At 47.4% G+C, this 23,270-nt stretch overlaps 1 protein-coding gene across 5 annotated transcripts in view; it reads right to left on the bottom strand.

Moving 5' to 3' along the window:
• Positions 1-23,270, bottom strand: part of LOC139229752 (protein PRRC2A-like) — a 182,332-nt gene that overhangs the window by 10,809 nt on the left and 148,253 nt on the right. For all 5 annotated transcript variants that reach the window (XM_070861308.1, XM_070861311.1, XM_070861312.1 and 2 more), the window contains 6 exons: positions 19,948-20,034; positions 11,947-12,048; positions 8,449-8,620; positions 4,930-5,045; positions 3,446-3,582; positions 330-576 (listed from right to left, as the gene is read on the bottom strand). In XM_070861308.1, the coding sequence (XP_070717409.1) occupies positions 330-576; positions 3,446-3,582; positions 4,930-5,045; positions 8,449-8,620; positions 11,947-12,048; positions 19,948-20,034 (861 nt within the window). The remainder of the gene's footprint in view (positions 1-329; positions 577-3,445; positions 3,583-4,929; positions 5,046-8,448; positions 8,621-11,946; positions 12,049-19,947; positions 20,035-23,270) is intronic.

Below are 23,270 nucleotides of genomic sequence, written 5' to 3'. Positions count from 1 at the left end.
GATCATGGCTGATCATCTACCTCAACTCCACCTTCCTGCACGATCCCCACATCACTCGATTCCCCCAAGGTCTAAAATTCTATACCTCAGCCTTGAATATACTAAATTTGGGAAGGAACCGTTCTAAATGTTCTTCAGATACTGACAATGGGCATTGTTCCCTGTAATTCTTTTTGGGCCGCACAGCCGATTCAAAATTCCACGCACACGCAGTTTTTTCCAATTGAAAAGTTAGCTCACCATCTGTGTGGGACCCCTAGAGCACTGCGCGGCTGCGGAGTTTAATTGGAACATTGGTGATCACCCCTCTAATATAGGCCCCTCCTTACCTGTATCAGCTGAGAGTCGATGAGCTGGGAGTTGCCCAGCTGCGTGTTGTAGATGACTGACATTGGTGGGGTGCAAGCTGCCTGCTGGTAGGGCAATCCCGCCTGAGCCTTTGCTACCTCCCCAGCCTGCACTGCTGAAAAGCCAACATATTGGCCTTTTACTGGTCCCCCAGATATCAGTGTAGAGCCTTGCACCATGGCTGCAGAGGGAGGAGAGAGTCCAGGCTGCAGATACAGCTGTTGGGACCTGGCAAATAGAACCGACAGATGCATACTTTGAGACATTCACTAGCATACAACACAGGCTGCGGAAATGCAAATACATTGAACCCACCTCAAATAATGGGAGCTGTAGCATTTGTATCCTGCATTTTATAAAATGGTCCATCGCACCTCATTCCCATGAATCAGCAACTACAAACAACTTTTATCTTTTGTTGGGTACCAAATCTCAGGATAGCCATCTATGCCGGCTCAAAAATCGCAATTTTTTTTTCAACCACATCTGTGAGCAGGCTGTGCCAATTTGAAATTGCGCCTGTATGACAAGATGGTCCATTTACTGGTCAGGTTCAGGAACCTTGGGATATTGGAGGGAAACAGCGAAGGAAAAAAAGTCCCCACAGCGTGAGGATTAATAAAACCAGGCACATTTATCTTCGGGCACATCACTGACTGGAACAGTATGTGGGGCGAACGTTAAGCCATATTTTATGTCGCATTTACAACAAAAAACATTAACTTGTATCTATATAGCGCCGTTAATGTAGTGAAATGTCCCAAGGCGCTTCACAGGAGTATTATGAGAAAACAATTTGACACCGAGCCACACAAGGAGAAATTAGCACAGGTGACCAAAAGCTTGGTCAAAGAGATAGGTTTTAAGGAGCATCTTGGAAATGGAGAGATTTAGGCAGGGAATTCCTGAGCTTAGAGCCTGAGCAGCAGAAGGCACGGCCACCAATGATTGAGCGAATATTATCAGGGATGCTCAAGAGGGCAGAATTAGAGGAGCGCAGACATCTCGGGCGGGGGGGGGGGGTTGTGCGACTGGAGGAAATTAAGAGATAGGGAGGGCCAAGGCCATGGAGGGATTTGAAAACCAGGATGAGAAATGAATTTTGAAATCGAGGCATTGCTCAACTGGGAGCCAATATAGGTCAGCGGATGAGCGGGACTTGGTATGAGTTAGGATACGGGCAGCCGAGTTTTGGATCACCTCTAGTTTACGTAGGGCAGAATGTGGGAAGTCAGCCAGGAGTGGAATACTCAAGTCTAGGAGGTAACAAAGGCATGGATGATGGCTTCAGCAGCGGATGAGCTGAGGCAAGGGCAGAGATGGACAATGTTACAGAGGTGGAAAAAGGCGGTCTTAGTTATAACTGCGAATATGTGGTCAAAAGCTCACTGCAGGGTCAAATGTGACACCAAGGTTGCGTACAGCCTGGTTGAGCCCAAGACAGAAGTTGGGGAGAGGGATGGAGTCAGCTGCTATGGAACAGAGTTTGTGGTGGGGACCGAAAACAATGGCTTCGGTCTTCCCAATATTCAATTGGAGAAAATTTCTGCTCATCCAGAACTGGATGTCAGACAAGCAGTCTGACAATTTAGAGACCGTGGCGGGGTCGAGAGAAGTGGTAGTGAGGTACAGCTGGGTGTCATCAGCGTACATGTGGAAACTGACATTGTGTTTTCAGATGTTGCTGCATTTTTGGCAACATGTAGATGAGATATAGAAAGGGGCCAAGGATAGATCCTTGAGGGACACCACAGGCAACGATGCAGGAGTGGGATGAGAAGCTGTTGCAGGCGATTCTCTGACTAGAGAAGGAAAGAGTGGTCAACCGTGTCAAAGGCTAGAGACAAGTTAAGAAGGACGAGGAAGGATAGTTTGTCTTTTTCAGTTACAAAGGATGTAATTTGTGACTTTGACGAGAGCCATTTCGGTACAGTGGCAGGCATGGAGATCGGATTGGAGGGATTCAAACACTGAATTTTGCAGGAGAGATGGGCATGGATTTGGGAGGCAACATAACGTTCAAGGACTTTGGAGAGGAAAGGGAGGTTGGAGATGGGATAGTAGTTTGCAAGGATGGAGGGATCGAGGCATGTTTCTTTTTTTGAGAGGATGGAAGACAAAAGATTTGAGGGAAAGGGGGACAGTACCTGAAGAGAACCATTAACAATGTCAGCTAACATGGGAGCCACAAACGGATGTTGGGTGGTCAGCAGTATGGTGGGAATAGGGTCAAAGGAGCAGGAAGTGGGTCACATGGACAGGGTGAGCTTGCAGAGAAGATCAGAGAGAAATTGGAGAAAGATGAGAGGTCAGCGCTCGGGCACAGAAAATGGCCATTTGGCCTAAATGGTCGATGGCAATGTTTATGTTCCACACGAGACTCCTCCCACCCTACTAGCATATCCCCCTATTCCTTTCACTCTCATGTACTTATCTACCTTCCCTTTAAATGCATTATTTCAATTTTGCAATGCATTTTGTGCATTTTCACAGCTAGAAATCGCTACTTCGCGTTTATAATTTTTAATTCTATTCTCGAAGCCATCATTTCTAATGTAAAATACTGAAGTAGTGTCCTTAACATTAAGCTGACTAACTTGTTTATACTGAATGCAATAAAAGGAGGGCCAGTACAATTGAACACAGGATAAAATTGCATTAAGGAATTACAATGTGAGCTCTGGTCCCTCGAGCCTGCCCTGCCATTCAATATCATGGCTGATCTTCTACCTCAACTCCACTTTCCTGCACTATCCCCATATCCATTGATTCCCTTAATATTCAAAAATCTATCGATCTATGTTTTGAATATACTCAAAGACTGAGCCTCCACAGCCCTCTGGGGTAGAGAATTCAAAAGATTCATCACCTTCTGAGTGAACTCAATTCTAAATGGCCGACCCCTTATTCTGAGACTGTGACTCCGTGTTCTAGACTCCCCACGGGAAACATCCTCCCTGCATTTACCCTGTCAAGCCCTGTAAGAATCAGATCAGTGACACGTTTAAAGGCTATTTAAAAAGGGGAAGACCCGTTGAACTTAGTGGTCTTTGCTCTTATTCCGAGGCACTTACTGCAATGACGAGAAAAGCCTTACCTGAAAGACTGGAGGGAACTGAATATATCCTGTGTTTGGGAGACTGGTGTCCCTTGTCGGAGGCCAAGAGCAGAGACCTGGGTCTGGCCCTGAAGAGGAGTGTGAAGAGGAAGCGTGATCTGCTGGGTCGGCATCGCCTGCGATACAACAGAATAATTTGTAACAATTCAGCCTCTTTTCTGGTTCAGCTGCTTGAAAGTGCATTTTTTTTAAAAAAAGAAAAAGGAAACATTGAAGAGCATGGAATATTCGTCGACAATGTCTTCACGAGTTGTTCTAACAAACTGGGCCAACAATTCTGAGTCCTGGTTACGTCACTGCTTATTAACACAGGTTAAACCCATTGTGATAGCAAACTAGACCATGAAGGCTCCAGGTTTGATCACTGGACTGTAGGGAAGCAGTAGAGGGGCGACAATTGGCCTCGGTAGCCCATGGGCTGACGAGAGATAAATCAATGAGAAAACCTGCTCCTGATCGTCCAGTGACCGCACCCCCACCCCTCCCAGAAAGTGCGCCGTCGGGCATGAACAGGATCAGCTTCAGTTGTAGTGCCCTGCACACAGTGAAACCCATCAGATCTGCTAACACTGGAGTTTGGGACTGGGGCTGGGGCTGGGGCAGACCCAGTTTAAAAGGAAAAGGATATGCACAGACCCCAGGCCCCGACTATTCTGGCAAGCTTAACGTGTGTGTGCACGCACGCAAGACCTGCATGATGGGAGCAAGTGGCAGTGCACGGAGCACTCTTGCCGCGGAATCAGAAGCCTGCGGGCAATGTTACCTGTAAGTTGTGCGGCCGTGCAGTGCTCTGCAGCCGGCTCACCGACTTTTAAACAGGAAAAACAGAGCATATGCGCAGTATTTTGATTGGTCGCCCACCGAAAATAACATTTTAAATAACATTGGTCGCATATTCACATCACACATCCAGCGAATTGAGCAAAATTCAAGGGCGATAATTCCAATATTGAGGGAGCACTGCACTGTCGGAGATGCCATCTTTCAGATGAGATGTTTAACCGCGACCCTATCTGCCCTTTCAGGTGGGTGCAAAAGATTGTAAAGCTCGGGAGTTCTCCCCCATTGTCCTGGCCAATATTTATAACTCAACCAACATCACTAAAAAAAAAACAGTTTGTCTGCTCATTATCACATTGTTATTTGTGGGAGCTTGCGGTGCGCAAATTGGCGGCTGCATTTCCTACATTATAACAGTAACTACACTTCAAAAGTACTTCATTGGCTGTAAAGCACTTTGGGATGACCTGAGGTCATGAAAGGCTCTGCATAAATGCACATCTTTCTTTATCTTTTCATTACAAAAGCACGTGGTTGCAAGGACGAAATCCTTTGAACGAGAAAGCTGAAACCTGCCCCAGAGTCTCTCAATACATCTGATGGCCTGGCAGCAGCACCAGGGCCACACTGGCAACTGCACGCAGCAAAACACACAACACAATCGTGGATTACGAAGCTCTTACCCGCGAGAGTCCAGACTGGAACGCCTGATGCTGGGAGATGGAGGGAGGCATTCCGCGATGTTGGTTTCCATAGAAATGACTTTCCAGGTAGCAAGGTGGAATCTGGCCACTTGGTGCTGTAGGGGGCAGGAAAAATATCAATACATTTAAAAAAAAACAATCAAATAGCTAGGTGTTCTCTCGATCAGTGAGAACACACAAGCTCTGTAAATTAAATTCTGACATTGTAGGGAGCCGTGAAGAGATGCGAAAGACCAAACACAGTGGTTAAACCTCTCAAGAAACCCTCAGGCTCAGCTCAATTACAGAGTCTACATCAATGTAATTAATTCTTGTTTTGTACAAGTAAATTAAGATGACGGGTTTGGCAGGGAATATAGCAATTGCATACACTGGGAAGCCAACAATACAATTTCCCTTCTCTATACAAGGAAGAAGCATTTTATATAAAAAAATGAGTCTACTTTAAAGAAACCAAGCTGTTTCTACAGGAACATTTTCTACCAGCAGATGGTGCTGCTGCACTATATAAACAAATGGTATAATCACTTGACTGTATCCGATCCCATCACAACTGTGGAAACGTGATTTTGCCATTGACAAATTAGATTTTTTTTAAATAAATGAACAAGTTGTTCAAAAGGCGTCTGAAGAATTTGTATTGAGTTTTTAAATAGGTTCCTCCCTGATTGTTTAGTTCGCTCAGTGAGCAACTGAGCCTTCCAGTCCAAGAAAGTCCCAGGTGGCATCCCTGGAAGTTTCCTTGGCTCATCTGGGGAGACAGCAGGGGGGGTGCTACAATTCAACTCGGGCTAGGAAGGCAGAAAAATGCTGGGATCCATGCTGGAAAATTGCACATGTGGACAAGGTCAGGCTGGGCTCTGATGCCCCACCACTAAAAATCCTTCTGATACACACTAGTCGTGGCTCAATGGGTAGCACTCTCACCTCGGAGTCAAATGGCCGTGGGATCAAGCCCCACGCTAGGGAGTTGAACGCAAAATCCAGGCCGACACTCCCATTGCACTACCGAGGGAGTGCTGCACTGTCGAAGGTGCAGTCTTTCCACAAGACGCTAAACCGAGGCCACGTCTGCCCTCTTGGGTGGACGTAAAAGGCCCCATGCCACTATTTCGAAGAAGAGCAGGGGAGTTCGTCCCGGTCTTGTGGCCAGTATTTATCCCTCAACCAACATCACACACAGATTTTCTGGTCATTGCCGTATGTGGGACCTTGCTGGGGGCCATGTTTCCTACACCACAATAGTGACTACACTTCAAAACTGTTGGTTGTAAAGTTCTTTGGGACGTCCTGAGGTTGTGAAAGGCACTGTAGAAATGCAAGTCTTTCTATCCATCAGGGTTCACACATGGGTGAGGTAGTAAATTATAGATCAGTATTCATTGGCTCATACAAGAGAAAAGAGGTGGGAAAAACAATCAACGCATCCTCCCCAAAAACAAACAAAAGCAAAATATCACAGGCTGGAAATCAAAAAATCAGCAAACGTTAAAGCGACTCAGCAGTTTAGGCAGCATCCTTGGAGGTAACAAGTCAAATAGATATTTTTAGGCTTAGGGCCCTCCTTCAGAACAAATTTTATTTTTTAAACAGATAAAGAGCATTGAAAAAGTAACGAAACAGGGAAGGGGGGGGGGAAGTAATAAAAAAAAACAAACCGAGGACACACACGGAAAAAGAAAGCTGTATAATGTTTAAGTAGAGAACAGGAGATGGTTAAATGGTAGAAGTGACGTGCTGAGGAGACAAATTGAGGCATCATCAGAAAAACCAAGGAAATAAAAAACACCCAACACAGTGCGAGGACAACTGAAGGGGTGGGGTGGAGGGGGGGGTGGTAAGTGGAATAAGAAGCACAGGAAAAGAAAGCGGGAGCAGGAAGAGGGAGAACAAGTGGGCAGGGAGCAGATAGGGGAGAGAGTTCGCGCACAGGTAAGGGGCAGGGGGAAGGGAGTAGTATCTGCAGTACAACAACTTTTATCTATATAGCACCTTTACGTAATAAAATGTCCCAAGGCGCTTCACAACTGTGTTACAGACAAACAGATAAATTTGACACCGAGCCACAGAAATTAAGGCAGCTGACCAAAAGCTTGGTTAAAGAGGTAGGGTTTAAGGAGCATCTTAAAAGGAGGAAAGAGAGCTAGAGAGATGGTGAGGTTTAGGGAGGGAGTTCCGGAGATTAGGGCCCAGGCAGGTGAAGGCACGGCCACCGATGGTTGAGCAGTTATAATCGGATGTTCAAGAGGGCAGAATTTGAGGAGCGCAGACAACGTGTGGGGTTGAGGCTGAAAAAGATTACAGAGATAGGGAGGGGCGAGGCCATGGAGGGATTTGTACACGAGGATGAGAATTTTGAAATCGAGGCGTTGTTTAACCAGGAGCCAGTGTAGATCAGAAAGCACAGGGGTGATGGGTGATCGTGACTTGGTGTGAGTTAGGACACAGGCTGCTGAGTTTTGGATGACCTCAAGTTTACGTAGTGTAGATTGTGGGAGGTCAGCCAGAAGTGTGTTGGAGTAGTTGTCTAGAGGTAACAAAGGCATGGATGAGGGTTTCAGCAGCAGAAGAGCTGAGACAGAGGTGGGCAATGTTATGGTGGTGCAAAAAGACGGTTTTAGTTGTGCCGCGGATGTGGGGCCGGAAACTCATTTCAGGATCGAATATGACGCCTAGGTTGCGAGAACAGTCTGGTTCAGCCTCAGATAGATGCTAGGTAAAGGGATGGAGTCAGTGGTTAGGGAACGCAGTTTGTGGTGGGGACCAAAGATGATGGCTTCTGTCTTTCCAATACTTAATTGGAGAAAATTTCTGTTCATCCAGTACTGGATGTCGGACAAGCAGACTAACAAGTTAGATACCAAGTAGGGATCGAGAGGAGTGATGGAGAGGTAGAGCTGGTTGTCGTCAGCGTACATGTGGAAACGGACTCCGTGTTTTCAGATGATGTCGCCAAGGGGCAGCATATAGATGAGAAAAAGGAGGGGGCCAAGGATAGATCCTTGGGAGGACACCAGAGATAACGATGCGGGACTGGGAAGAGAAGCCATTGCAGGTGATTTTTCTGGCTACTATTAGATAGATAAGCATGGAACCAGACGAGTGCAGTCCCACCCAGCTGGACGATGGTGGAGAGGCGTTGGAGGAGGATGGAGTGGTCAACTGTGTCAAAGGCTGCAGACAGGTCCAGAAGAACGAGGAGGGTTAGTTTACCTTTGTCACAGTCACAAAGGATGTCATGTGTGACTTTGATGAGAGCCGTTTCGATACTGTGGCAGGGGCAAAAACCAGATTGAAGGGATTCAAACATTGAATTCATGGAAAGATGGTCACGGATTTGGGAGGCGACAACACGTAAAAGTACTTTGGAAAGGAAAGGGAGATTGGAGTTGGGGCGATGGCTAGCAAGCAAAGTGGGGTCAAGGGTTGCGTTTTTTGAGAGGGGTGACGACAGCAGATTTGAAGGAGATTTTACATCAAAGTACTGAGACACTGAACCTGAGAGGGTGGCAGATGGTGCCACAGAGGCCACAGGTATTGCTGGTATTGAGGTGACAAAAGAATGGTAGCCGCCAGTAATCTCGGGCACGTTGGCGATGGTCATGCTAGCAGCGACATTTTTTTCTGTGACACCCGGCGATTTCTCCCAAGCTTTGCGAGCGGACTCCATCTGAGGAGGAAAAGAGAAAGATCAGCAAAGATGGATACTACTAGCCGCGTTAAAACTGTATCGCAGCTAGCACGGTTAAAGCCGGCCCAGCGCCGTCACTAGGATTTCCTTAAAGGGCAAAGGTGGATGTGGAAAATTGTGGAAAACGCCCGGTGGTGCAACTATAGATTCGGTCTTCCAAACTTGGGATTGTACCTGGAGATAATGATTTGACAATAGAGCGAGGTGTTAGTGGTACGGACAGTTTGAGGTGATAAATTAACAGCATCCACAAATAAGTGCATCCCACAGTGCACTGGGTTAAGTGAGATTTTTCCTTCCTCACTGCATTGGTATCTGGTCAGGAATGCCTTTTTACGGGTAACTTTGCACTGAGCTAGCTGCATGTCTTTCTTCAAGGTGTGGGAGGGAGTGTGTGAGGGTGAGGGAGGGTGAGGGGGGTTGAGGTGGGGGGATAAACTTGTAGGACTAGATCAGGGCCCATTATCAATCTTTCAACAATGCAAGACTGTGGACAAAATGGGAAACTTACAAACCGGGGGCGCTCAGGGTATAAGCCACATGAAATAAAAGGTAGTATCGCAAAAGCAGGGAAGTTAAAATTGAAGTAAAAATTAGAGGTAGGTGCGAAATCTAAGCCTAATAACATGGAGTATGGAAAATAAAGTGGAACAAAAGGCTAAGAGAGGGTATATAAAGAATGACTAGCAAGTTATGTATATAAAAATTAAAATAGTTTAAAAAAAACAAGAGTAGGCGATCAGATGAAAATGGAAATCTTATGCAGGACGAAGGCATGGCGGAAATACTGAGCAAGTATGTTACCTTGGTTTGCATGGAAGTGTGGCAGAGTACAAGAGGAGAATAACTACAGATAAAAGTAGCGCTGAAAACTAATGGTGGCACTCAGTGTAAAAGGCACGAGTTCTTGATGACTTGCATCCTAGAATGCTGAGGGAAGGCGGAGGAAATGGCGGACTGGGAGGTTTACATAGAAACATAGAAAATAGGTGCAGGAGCAGGCCATTCAGCCCTTCTAGCCTGCACCGCTATTCAATGAGTTCATGGCTGAACATGAAACTTCAGTACCTCCTTCCTGCTTTCACGCCATACCCCTTGATCCCCCGAGTAGTAAGGACTTCATCTAACTCCCTTTTGAATATATTTAGTGAATTGGCCTCAACTACTTTCTGTGGTAGAGAATTCCACAGGTTCACCACTCTCTGGGTGAAGAAGTTTCTCCTCATCTCGGTCCTAAATGGCTTACCCCTTATCCTTAGACTGTGACTCCTGGTTCTGGACTTCCCCAACATTGGGAACATTCTTCCTGCATCCAACCTGTCCAAACCCGTCAGAATTTTAAACGTTTCTATGAAACATCTCTTTTCAAGAAGGGAGAAAGGGATAAACCAGATAACTATAGATCAGTAAGCCTAACATCAGTAATGGGCAAGGTTCTCAGGGCCATAACATGGGCCGGAGGGAGGGATAAATACTCACTTAGAAAGATACGGGTTTATTAAGAGCAGCCAGCAAGAATCTGTAAAAAGCAACAGGCTGGGGTAAATATTAGATCAGACTCGCAGCTGGAACTCCAACCTCACCGCACTTCCAGCAGTGGAACAAGGCTCCGGGAATTTCAGAGCCCTCATTTTCAAAACTATGTGCGGTTTCAATAAGGTAAGTAGGGGAAAACTACTTCCACCAGTCAGCAGATTGATAACTGGAGAGCAAAAATTCAAATCACAAGAACCATGGTTCACAATTTTTTTTTTTTTTTAATTTAAAAAAGCTTTAAGCACATGGAATGCCCTACCAGAACCCCAGTGGAAGCAGAATCTACAACAGTTTTCTTAATTTAAAAAAAAAAGGGAAGTGGATAACCATTTGAAAAGGAAACATTTGAAAAGGGAATATGGCTTTCAGAGAGCAGGAACAGGTGTGATGGGCTGAATGGTCACTTCCCATGCTGTAAAATTCTAAAAGGTTGCTTGTACCTGCTTTTCTGGGTCAATGCTGTTTGCACCGAGGAATGAAAGTAAAAATCAGCAGTTACACCAGAAACACTATGCATAGACCGATGGTTTAAGAGGAGCAACTAGAACTTTTATCATATTCCCTGAAGAACCTCATGACTTGCAGGCCCCCTCCTCTCCCCCATCACAAGGTCTTTGATTAAGCAGTGGATGGTGAGCACTGTACCGTTAATATCCAGGACATCAAGGCGGCTGGCACGACCAACCTTCTGCTACACGGAAGGCAATGTTCATTGTGCAGCCAGCTAGAAAACATGGGGCAATAGCAGCTGGTCTACATTACCTGAAGGCCGGGTATAAGAAACGCTTGCTCACACATCCGGGGCTTGGTACCTACCACGATTAGATTGCAGAAAGGCAAACAGATGCCGATAAAACTCTAGACCCACTCTAACGGCAAATGCCCATGCTGGAATCAGGAAGATGGCGCTCCAGGTTTTATGGTGAATTGCGCTGTGTGCACTACCCCACTCACAAATATCCTAGCATCTGCTATCCATCTTGCAGGGGCTCAAACCCAGGCTCATCGCTTGTCTTGCTGCCGAGTAGTGGCCATGCTCCCCAGGAAGTGTCTGTCAAGTGTCAAGGTGGCTCTAAAATAATACGATTGGTAGCAGAAGCTTAGAACCTAGCCAACTGCAAGTGTGTAGACTTGGCAGCCGGATACCCGAGGCCAGACAGGTTCACCGCATTCCTGGGCACTTTTGATGATCAAGCCCACTAGTGGAATGTGTCATTCAGGGCTGGGTTTCTTTCCACCCACCTTCAGAAGGAAGCCCCAAACCCTAAAAGGAATGGTTCGATAGCTGGAGCAGCTGTGGGAAGCTTGTCAGTAATCTGCTCTGGCAAGCTGGTCAAACTCGAGCACTACTCCTGTGCACACTTAGTGGAGGGAGGGCCTAAACTGTGGCTCTGCCAACATGGAACTATGTTCTTTAAACTATGGTAAGGGGAATGTGCCCCGAAGGGAAGAGTGTGCACACTCCATACTGGGCATGCAGCTTAACCCGGCAGTGGGGGTGTGGTTTCTCCGTAAGTAGAACTGCAGACTCAAACACATTTCTGTACCGGTTTAAAAGGTAGCTGGACACACATTTAAAAACAAAAAGGTTCACGATTGTTTCCCTAAGGCCATGTAACTGGCACAAAGTTAGACCATAAATTTATCAAATGTTTTCAGGCTATGTTTTAAAAAGGCACTGATCCAAATTTCTCTTTAATTCCTGACTAGCGACTTAGCCTAGTAGAACTGATTTTCCATTCTAGTCAACAGTGAGTCAGAAATCCTACCTTGAGAGTCAACTCATTGCTGGGGAGAGATACAGGAGCCATCTCACTGTCCTGTGGTGGGGTCTCAATGGTGGGGACTGGCAGTGGGGCAGCTGAAGGCACCTGGGAAGGACAACACAAGAAAAATCAATACCCCACCCCCTGATAAAATAATGAGCCGACTGATATCCCATGTGATCCAGCAGCCCACCTATACTCTAGGCTGACGCATGAAGAATGGCCACTTGGGTGATGTCGCATACGATGGATTTGCAGCTCAGCAGGAATAAGCATCTTAAAGCAGGGAAACAGATGGGGAAAATAACCGAGAGCAGTGCAACTAAAATAGGAAAAAGGTCTTCACTCACTGCAGATAAAGTGTTACATTTTCACCACTGCAAAACACTATTTGCACAGGTTTACATAATAGAATTATCGGAGATATGCATTAAAACTACTAGTAAATCCTTTACCTGTTGCTTCTCACTGAACAGCACTATATTTTTCACCCATGACTTTTTAAACACGTACAGAATCATTGTTATTTAGGGATAGCGGACGTTTGGTGCAATATCCTTGTGAAGCATTTTCTTTTACATGTTTTAATTCAGATTGAGGCACCCGCATCAATAAATTCGGCTCCCTGTTCCCCATCAAATGGGTCTACCAGTCTGTCGTTGGGATAAAGGGGCCGGATTTAGCAGTGCAAGTGTTGGAAGCGGGAATAAACATTGGCTAATATAAGAAGTGCCTTTACAATGTGCTTAGTGAGGTGCTTTGGAATTGCCGCCCGATAACCAAGCCCCTCCAATTTGGGGGCTGGTGGCCCCGACACCTCACTAAACCCAACAGAAAAGTAGTCTTATTGTTGATAAAAAAGTACACTGGTCACATTAACCCATTGTGCCCGAGGGCTGGCTTCACAATAGACTCCTGCCTGAGGGGGAACGGGCTCGTAGTGTGCCGATACAACCAGAACAATTACTTGTAATTACTGCAGCCATTGCAATTAGCCAGGAATTCTGGAAGCTTGCCTGTCTAGACCACTGCAGGCCCAGTATTTACATCAGAAAGGGGCTGTACCCTGCAAGCGTTTAACCTGGCAGTTAATCCGCTAGTTTTGACATCTTGAAAGCCACACTTTGCTCGTTTAATGATGCCAGATCAATTTGGCGACAGCTGGAGAGCAGGATCTAGAGGAGCAAGTGACATAAAAGGGGAAGTGGGAAAATCATGAACAGATTAACCTGTTCTTCTGCAGAGATTATAGCTGCTTTTACAAAGGAATTTATTTTCGCTTATATTAAATCCGACTCCCTGTTCCAGGTAGCAGAATTGTAAACAACTTGCTTTGTGGGTGTATTAATCTGCTGCCTGGTAAATGGGAGCCAGATTCAGCAGTGCAAACAGGGGAACCAGTTTATTGCTGCCAACCTCCCTTAATTTTAATTAAATGGCCCCATCAGAAAATCCCTTTATGATATTTACTGTCAGTATTTCCAGAACTGAAAATGTTTCCAAAAAAAAAAGGCAGCAATTTTGGTTCCATTTCTGACTTTAATTCAACCCCCACCCTCGAGACCAGGAACCGTTCAGCTCCATACTGGCCTTGGGCTTTCCTTTCTCCTATAATCTGCAGGCTGCTGAAACCCAAGCTTGGCAACACCCAACTACCACATCTTCACTCCTGCTCCCTTCAACCTCCGTGGATGTTGGCTCTTCACCTACACTTCTGCAGTGGTCACCAGCGGCACAATCATCACCCTCTACTCCAAAATGAGCAGAACTCAAAAGTATATGCACATTTAAAAAAAAACACCACAGCTCCTGGTCCAGTTTGTAAAAATAGCATACAGCAAGACCAGTAAAGCCCAAAGTTCTGGGTTAGCAATGGGGTGCAGTGATAGGGTTACTGCAATTGGCCTCAGTTCCACAGTGTTTGGGATTGGAGGGGGGGGGGGGGGCTGGAAGAATAAAAGCCAAGGTTCCTGCTCCAAAGTGAACTTTTGTGGGCACTGAGTCAAGACAAGATTGGGTTCCACACTCTAATAATAGCCCATCAAGACCCATTCTCCAAGCTGAAAGAAGAATTGGATGAATATTTGCCAAAGCACCTGAATGCAATTGTTGGCTATGCAAACAGATCCCTGCAAGACATAGCTTCTTCAGGAAAAAGAGGGGAAAAGAATTCAATTCTCAATGATTTTTAAGCCAGGTGCCATCTTTCGGATGAGGTGTTAAAGCCCTCTCAGATAACCTATTCCTCAAGAGCTCCTGCTAACAGGGTTTGATGCCTCAGAACCATTTGCTAGCCAACCAATATTCCTTACATTGTTTCGCAAAACAGAAACGAACAAAAAAATGAAATCCTACTCAAAATATGTAGCAGAACGTGCGCATAGCATAAGGTAAAAATCCCATGTGGCTAAGGACATTGGCAGCCATTCACAATCTTCACTCAGCTGTGCTCAGTGGGCAGCACACTCGCCTCGGAGTCAGAAGGTTGTGGGTTCAAGTCCCACTCCAGGGACTTGAACACACAAATCGAGGCTGACACGCCAGTGCAGTGCTGAGGGATTGCTGCACTGTCGGAGGTGCGGTCTTTCGGATGAGACGTTAAACTGAGGCCCCGTCTGCTCTCTCGGATGGACGTAAACATAGAAACATAGAAAATAGGTGCAGGAGTAGGCCATTTGGCCCTTCGAGCCTGCACCACCATTCAATAAGATCATGGCTGATCATTCAACTCAGTACACCTTTCCTATTTTCTCTCCATATCCCTTGATCCCTTTAGCCATAAGGGTCATATCTAGCTCTCTCTTGAATATATCCAATGAACTGGCATCAACACTCTGCAGTAGGGAATTCCACAGGTTAACAACTCTGTGGGAAGAAGTTTCTCCTCATCTCAGTTCTAAATGGCTTACCCCTTATTCTTAGACTGTGTCCCCGGTTCTGGACTTCAACATCGGGAACATTCTTCCTGCATCTAACCTGTCCAGTCCCGTCAGAATTTTATATGTTTCTATGGAGATCCCCTCTCATCCTTCTAAACTCCAGTGAATACAGGCCCAGTCGATCCAGTCTCTCCTCATATGTCAGTCCTGCCATCCCAGGAATCAGTCTGGGGAACCTTCGCTGCACTCCCTCAATAGCAAGAACTTCCTCAGATTAGGAGACTAAAACTGAACACAATATTCCAGGTGAGGCCTCACCAAGGCCCCATACAACTGCAGTAAGACCTTCCTGCTCCTATACTCAAATCCCCTAGCTATGAAGGCCAACATACCATTTGCCTTCTTCACCGCTTGCTGTATCTGCATGCCAACTTTCAATGACTGATGTACCATGACACCCAGGTCTCATTGCACCTCCCATTTTCCTAATCTGCTGCCATTCAGATAATATTCTGCCTTCATGTTTTTGCCCTCAAAGTGGATTACCTCATATTTATCCACATTATACTGCATCTGCTCACTCACCCAACCTGTCTAAGTCACCCTACAGACTTTTAGCGTCCTCCTCACAGCTCACACCGCCACCTGCAAACTTGGGAGATATTACACTCAGTTCCTTCATCTAAATCATTAATGTATATTGTAAATAGCTGGGGTCCCAGCACTAAGCCTGTGGCACCCCACTAGTAACTGCCTGTCATTCTGAAAAGGACCAGTTTATCCCGACACTCTGCTTCCTGTCTGCCAACCAGTTCTCTATCCACGTCAGTACAATACCCCCACAATACCATGTGCTTTAATTTTGCACACCAATCTCTTGTGTGGGTCCTTGTCAAAAGCTTTTTGAAAGTCCAAATACACCACATCCACTGGTTCTCCCTTGTCCACTCCACTAGTTACATCCTCAAAAAATTCCAGAAGATTTGTCAAGCATGATTTCCCCTTCATAAATCCATGCTGACTTGGACTGATCCTGTCACTGCTTTTCAAATGCGCTGCTATTTCAGCTTTAATAATTGATTCCAACATTGTCCCCACTACTGATGTCAGGCTAACTAGTCTATAATTCCCCGTTTTCTCTATTCCTCCTTTTTAAAAAAGTGGTGTTACATTAGCTACCCTCCAGTTCCAAGGAACTGATCCAGAGTTGATAGATTGTTGGTAAATGATCACCAATACATCCACTATTTCTAGGGCCACTTCCTTAAGTACTCTGGGATGCAGACTATCAGGACCCGGGGATTTATCGGCCTTCAATCCCATCAATTTCCCGCCGAATAAGGATTTCCTTCAGTTCCTCCTTCTTACAAGACCCTCAGTCCCCTAGTATTTCCGGAAGGTTATTTGTGTCTTCCTTCATGAAGACAGAACCAAAGTATTTGTTCAACTGGTCTGCCATTTCTTTGTTCTCCATTATAAATTCACCTGAATCTGACTGCAAGGGACCTACGTTTTTCTTCACTAATCTTTTTCTCTTCACATATTTATAGAAGCTTTTGCAGTCAGTTTTTATGTTCCAGGCAAGCTTCCTCTCACTATTTTCCCCATCCTAATTAAACCCTTTGTCCTCCTCTGCTGAATTCTAAATTTCTCCCAGTTCTCCTCAGGTTTGATGCTTTTTCTGGCCAATTTATATGCCTCTTCCTTGGATTTAACATTATCCTTAATTTCCTTTGTCACGGTTGAGTCATCTTCCCAGTTTTATTTTTACTCCAGACAGGGATGTACAATTGTTGAAGTTCATCCATGTGATCTTTACATGTTTGCCATTGCCTATCTACCGTCAACCCTTTAAGTATCATTCGCCAGTCTATTTTAGCTAATTCATGTCTCATAGCATCGAAGTTACCTTTCCTTAAGTTCAGGACCCTAGTCTCTGAATTAACTGTGCCACTCTCCACCTTAATAAAGAATTCTACCATATTATGGTCACTCTTCCCCAAGGGGCCTCGCACAAGATTGCTAATTAGTCCTTTCTCATTGCACATCACCCAGTCTAGAATGGCCAGCCGTCTAGTTGGTTCCTCGACATATTGGTCTAGAAAATCATCCTTATTACACTCCAGGAAATCCTCCTCCACCGTATTGCTACCAGTTTGGTTTGCCCAATGTGTATGCAGATTAAAGTCGCCCATGATAACTGCTGTACCTTTATTGCACGCATCCCTAATGTTTTGTTTGATGCTGTCCCCAACCTCACTACTACTGTTTGGTGGTCTGTACACAACTCTCACTAGCATTTTCTGCTCTTTGGTATTCCGCAGCTCCACCCAAACTAATGTCCTTCCTCACTATTGCATTAATTTCCTCATTAACCATCAATGCTATCCCACCTCACCTCCTTTTCCTTTCTGTCTATCCTTCCTGAATGTTGAATACCCCTGGATGTTGAGTTCCCAGCCTTGGTCACCCTGGAGCCATGTCTCCGTGATGCCAATTATATCATCTTCATTAATTGCTGCCTGTACAGTTAATTTGTCCACCTTATTACGAATACTCCTCGCATTGAGGCACAGAGCCTTCAGGCTTGTCTTTTCAACACATTTTGCCCCTTTAGAATTTTGCTGTAATGTGGCTCTTTTTGATTTCTGCCTTGGGTTTCTCTGCCCTCCACTTTTACTTTTCTTCTTTCTATCTTTTGGTTCTGCCCCCATTCTACTTCCCTCTGTCTCCCTGCATTAGTTTAACCCCTCCCAACAGCATTAGCAAACACTCCCCCTGGGATATTGGTTCCAGTCCTGCCCAGATGACCGTCCGGTTTGTACTGGTCCCACCTCCCCCAGAACCGGTTCCAATGTCCCAGGAATTTGAATTCCTCCCTTCTGCACCACTCCTCAAGCCACGTATTCATCTGAGCTATCCTGCGATTCCTACTCTGACTAGCACGTGGCACTGGTAGCAATCCTGAGATTACTACCTTTGAGGTCCTACTTTTTAATTTAACGCCTAGCTCCCTAAATTCAGCTTGTTGGACCTCATCCCGTTTTTTTGCCTATATCGTTGATACCTATATGCACCAGAACAACTGGCTGTTCACCCTCCCCCTCCAAAATGTCCTGCAACCGCTCCGAGACATCCTTGACCCTTGCACCAGGGAGGCAACATACCATCCTGGAGTCTCGACTGCGGCCGCAGAAACATGCATCTAGTCCCCTTACAACAGATTCCCCTATAGCTCTCCCACTCTTTTTCCTGCCCTCCTGTGCAGCAGAGCCACCCACGGTGCCATGGACTTGGCTGCTGCTGCCCCCTCCTGATGAGTCATCCCACCCAGCAGTACCCAAAACGGTGTATCTGTTTGAGGGGGATGACTGCAGGGGACCTCTGCACTACCTTCCTTCCACTGCTCTTCCTGTTGGTCGCCCATCCCCTAAAAGATCCCTTGGCACTATTTCGAAGAGCAGGGGAATTATCCCTGGTGTGCTGGGCAATATTTATCCCTCAATTAACATTAAAAAAATTATCTGGTCATTATCACATTGCTGCTTTTGGGAGTTTGCTGTGCACAAATTGGCTGCCGCGTTTCCCACATTACAATAGTGACTACACTCCAAAAGTAATTCAATGACTACAAAACACTTTGGAACATCCTGTGGTTGTGAAAGGTGCTATATAAATGCAAATCTTTCTTTGGGTGTAAACGAATCTGCAAATACGAAGTAATGGACGGTGGACAATTGCAAGTTTTTCCCCTCTCCCCAACTCCTTTAGTTTCCTGAAGGTTGACGCACTGGAAGGCTACTTGATGTTTGGCAGCTGATCATGCCCTCAGCTCAAGTGTGCACTTTCAGTAGGAATCCTTGCCGTTTTTCTCCTTTCACTTCCCTCACGAGTCCAGGTCGTGCAGAGGCTAACTGTAGTGCCCTCCCCTACTGCTACTCCAGCTCATAAGGTCAGAGAGTGAAACCTTCTAGGCCTGTATGGTTCAGATTGACAATGTGCAGTGTCTTAGCAACTGCGCCATCACAAGTCAACACGTATGTCCGACACGAGACTCCCTAAGCAAGTGCTCTGCTCAGAACTCCTACATGGCAAGCAAGCCCCAGGTGGGCAGAGGAAACGCTTCAAGGACACCCTCAAAAGTGTTACATCCCCACCGGCACCTGGGAATCCCTGGCCAAAGTGGAGGAAGAGCACCGGGAGGGCTCTGAGCACCTAGAGTCTCGTCGCCGAGAGCATGCAGAAACCAAGTGTAGCCAACAGAAGGAGCATGGGGAAAACCAGGCCCCCCACCCCACCTTTTCTTCAACCACTATCTGCCCCAACTGTTAGAGACTGTAATTCCCACATCACACTGTACAGCCATCTGAGAACTCACTTTGTGTGGGGAAGCAAGTATTCCTCGATTTTGAGAGACTTCCTATGATGATACAGAGAGGGGTTCTAGATTGAAATTTTAGACAGTTTTAAGGTTGGGCACTTCGATAGTTTGAGTCACACAGATATCCTGTGCCAGTTCCTCATTGACATCGCTAAAACCGCCTCTTATCTGGACGATGAATCTTCGAACCGTCCTAAATATAGATTGGGTTTATACTCATTGGAGTTCAGAAGAATGAGGGGTGATCTTATCGAAACATACAAGATAATGAGAGTGCTGGACAAGATAGATGCAGAGCATATTTCCACTCATGGGGGAAACTAAAACTAGGGGGCAGTGTCTTAGAATAAGGGGCCGTCCATTTAAAACTGAGATGAGGAGGAATTTCTTCTCTGAGGGCTGTAAATCTGTGGAATTCACTGCGTCAGAGAGGTGTGGAGGCTGGGTCTTTGAACATATTTAAGGAGGAGGTAGATAGATTTTTGAGCGATAAGGGAATAAGGTGTTATGGGGAGGCAGGCAGAGAAGTGGAACTGAGTCCATGACCAGATCAACCATGATCTTATTAAATGGCGGAGCAGGCTTGAGGGGTCAAATGGTCCACTCCTGCTCCTATTTTGTGTGTTCTTGTGATCGCAGGCAATCCAAATGTTAGTGTGGGGGATGGTAGCTTATGAAGTAGCACTGTCAGCAAGGAATTACAAAGGATGTGTAAATGAGGTTTGCAGATCAGACAATACTTACATCATTGTTGGTGGTGTTCTGCAGGGTGTTGGGCGGTGAACTCGTGGATCTGGGCAAGGTACTCACAGCCAGACTGAAATCAGAATCCTGAAAAGGAAGAGGCACAGAAGCACAATGAATCATCTGAGGCTTACTGAAATTCAAAAAATGGTTCTTTTGGTAATTGAAAAAAAACTGTCAGTCTCTCCTTTATATCAACTTAGCAAAAATATAGCACTTTCCCCAAGCTATATGAAAACAGGGAAAACATTTGGGACCGTCTGCTATCTCAATAGCAATTTCTGTCTCCGTATGGAGGGTCACTGCTCTGGAATTGGAGACCACAGCACTTCACAATCTGCAGCCGCTGTACAAGTGGATTGTATCTGCCTCTCAGGTTACATCAGTCTGTTCCAGCACATCACGTGGCCCACATTAGTTCCCTGCCGGCTGATCCATCAAATCTTCCCCAGATGGTAACATTTCCAACAACTTTCCTCGTGACTCCATAATAATGCGCCAACAGCATGTTATTTTTTTCTCACCGTAATCAGCCTCATCCCGTCTCTCAAATTGCTGTTTCTAACAGGACCAATCATTGCTTTTTGAATAGTGCCCTGGGATCTTCAACTACTACAGGACCAGATAGATGGCACATCTGGAAATACAGCACTCACCCAGGCTTATGCACTTAAATCTTGGGTGTTGGACACCTCTGACCAACAGGGCCAAATTGATGCACAAAATATGTTGGTGGAGCGAGCTGGAAAAAATGGGCAACCTCACAGTATGCATCAGCTACCAAGCAGAGATGAATCATCCTTGTATCTGGAGAACAGAATGTTACCTTAACCTTGTCTTTCAGCAAGTTTACTAAACCTTCAGTCTAAACAAACCAAGGCAGGTAAGACAATTCAGCCATGATCCTGACATTATTATTCATTCTCCCATTTTCTTGACTTCAGCGTGAATGGGCTTTTCAGTTCTTATGCCTTTTCCCTCTGGAAGCCCTGTCCTAGATCTCTCCGGTTTCGAAAGGCTCCTCAAAAACACTGTTCAACTCAGCCGATGCCCCTATTCCCCATTCTTCCTCCTTTTCCCTTCTTCACTTTACTCCTAAAAGCACTTTGAGGAGCACTATAGAAGTGACAGTTGTTGTCGACTTGGTTCTACCTGTCAATGATTTCAAATTGAACTAGGATCCAAGGTCAACAGACTCTGAACTTGACAATTTAAAAATCAAGGGGCTGAAAGGACTGTTACCGCGGAGTTTGGGCAGGCGACCGAAAAAAAAATCAATCGGCCGCCGCATTCGGATGATTTTCCCTCCCTGAGCCATATCCTGAAGGGATTTGAGCGGTGTGCACTTCCGCTGGAAACGGCACGGTGAAGCCGCTGTAAAGGAGACATTCCAGCGGAGAGCCCTGCAGTATGTGGGCCGCTGGAAAGCCAACAGGATAGGGATTTTCAGCTGCAAAAAGGTAGGCCTTTTCCCAGCAGTGCCCCCGCAAGGTATTCGAGTCGGTGCTCGAACGGGACACCGCTGGAGTATTGCCGCGATGGGGGCCCTTTGGTAGGGAATAGTTTTATTAATTTTACTGTTTTTATTTAAGATTACAGCATCCATTGTTTAATTAATTGTTTTGACTCCATCCAACCTGCTGAGTGCTGCTCAGAGGTTTGTACAGACTTTTGTACAACTTTCAGGTCTGACTCTTTAGTGGAGTCCTGTGGCTGCAGAGACCTGCTTGGCATGGTTCACCGAGGATGGGAGGAATGTTGGGAGGGCAACACCTTGTACACCTGCTCAGAAGCAGGGTGGCACGCAGGAGATGGTGTCGGCGTCAGCACCGTGCAGACAGACAGCAGGCAAGGGAGGCAGCACCATGATTCGTTCATTCTGTGTCAGACCAGTGTGCCCGCCGTCTTCATCGGGCCGAATCAGGATTGCGGTTGGCTGCTTGGGGTCAAGGGCATCCCCTGAACACTTGGCAGCTCACTCCACCGCGGAACCCCAGGACAGCACCAGAGCATGCTTACAATGACGCTCATTGTGCTACCAGGTCAGTGCATTCGCATCCTTAAGCTGAGGTTCCAGTGCCTGGACCACTCTGGTGGCACCTTGCAGTATCTCCTCAATGGGTCTACATCTTGGTCGTGGTCTGCTGCACGCTGCACAACCTGGCCATCATGAGGAGGCGCAGGAGGAGGAGGCGGCGGCGCAGGAGGAGGAGGAGGCGGCGCAGGAGGAGGAGGAGGCGGCGCAGGAGGAGGAGGAGGAGGAGGAGGAGGCGGCGCAGGAGGAGGAGGAGGAGGAGGAGGAGGAGGAGGCGGCGCAGGAGGAGGAGGAGGCGGCGCAGGAGGAGGAGGAGGCGGCGCAGGAGGAGGAGGAGGAGGAGGAGGCGGCGCAGGAGAGGAGGAGGAGGAGGAGGAGGAGGAGGAGGAGGAGGAGGCGGCGCAGGAGGAGGAGGAGGCGGCGCAGGAGGAGGAGGAGGCGGCGCAGGAGGAGGAGGAGGAGGAGGCGGCGCAGGAGGAGGAGGAGGCGGCGCAGGAGGAGGAGGAGGCGGCGCAGGAGGGAGGAGGAGGAGGCGGCGCAGGAGGAGGAGGAGGGAGGAGGCGGCGCAGGAGGAGGAGGAGGAGGAGGAGGGCAGGAGGGAGAGGAGGGAGGAGGCGCAGGAGGAGGAGGAGGAGGAGGAGGCGCAGGAGGAGGAGGAGGAGGAGGAGGCGCAGGAGGAGGAGGAGGAGGAGGCGGCGCAGGAGGAGGAGGAGGAGGCGGCGCAGGAGGAGGGAGGAGGAGGAGGGGGCAGGAGGAGGAGGAGGAGGGCGGCGCAGGAGGAGGAGGAGGAGGAGGCGGCGCAGGAGGAGGAGGAGGAGGAGGAGGAGGAGGAGGGAGGAGGGCAGAGGAGGAGGAGGAGGAGGAGGAGGCGCAGGAGGAGGAGGAGGCGCCAGGAGGAGGGAGGAGGGAGGAGGCGCAGGAGGAGGAGGAGGAGGAGGAGGAGGAGGAGGCGGAGGAGGAGGAGGAGGAGGAGGCGCAGGAGGAGGAGGAGGAGGCAGAGGAGGAGGCGCAGGAGGAGGAGGAGGCGGCGCAGGAGGAGGAGGAGGCGGGCAGGAGGAGGAGGAGGAGCGAGCGCAGGAGGAGGAGGAGGAGGAGGAGGAGGCGGCGCAGGAGGAGGAGGAGGAGGAGGCGGCGCAGGAGGAGGAGGGAGGAGGGCAGGCGCAGGAGGGAGGAGGAGGCGGCGCAGGAGGAGGAGGAGGCGGCGCAGGAGGGAGGAGGAGAGGAGGAGGCGGCGCAGGAGGAGGAGGAGGAGGAGGCGCAGGAGGAGGAGGGAGGCGGCAGGAGGAGG

This window comes from Pristiophorus japonicus, chromosome 19, assembly GCF_044704955.1.
Source record: "Pristiophorus japonicus isolate sPriJap1 chromosome 19, sPriJap1.hap1, whole genome shotgun sequence".
Classification (NCBI taxonomy): domain Eukaryota; kingdom Metazoa; phylum Chordata; class Chondrichthyes; family Pristiophoridae; genus Pristiophorus; species Pristiophorus japonicus.
The sequence above is the reverse complement of the archived record's forward strand: the minus strand, read 5'-3'. Positions and strand labels throughout refer to the sequence as shown.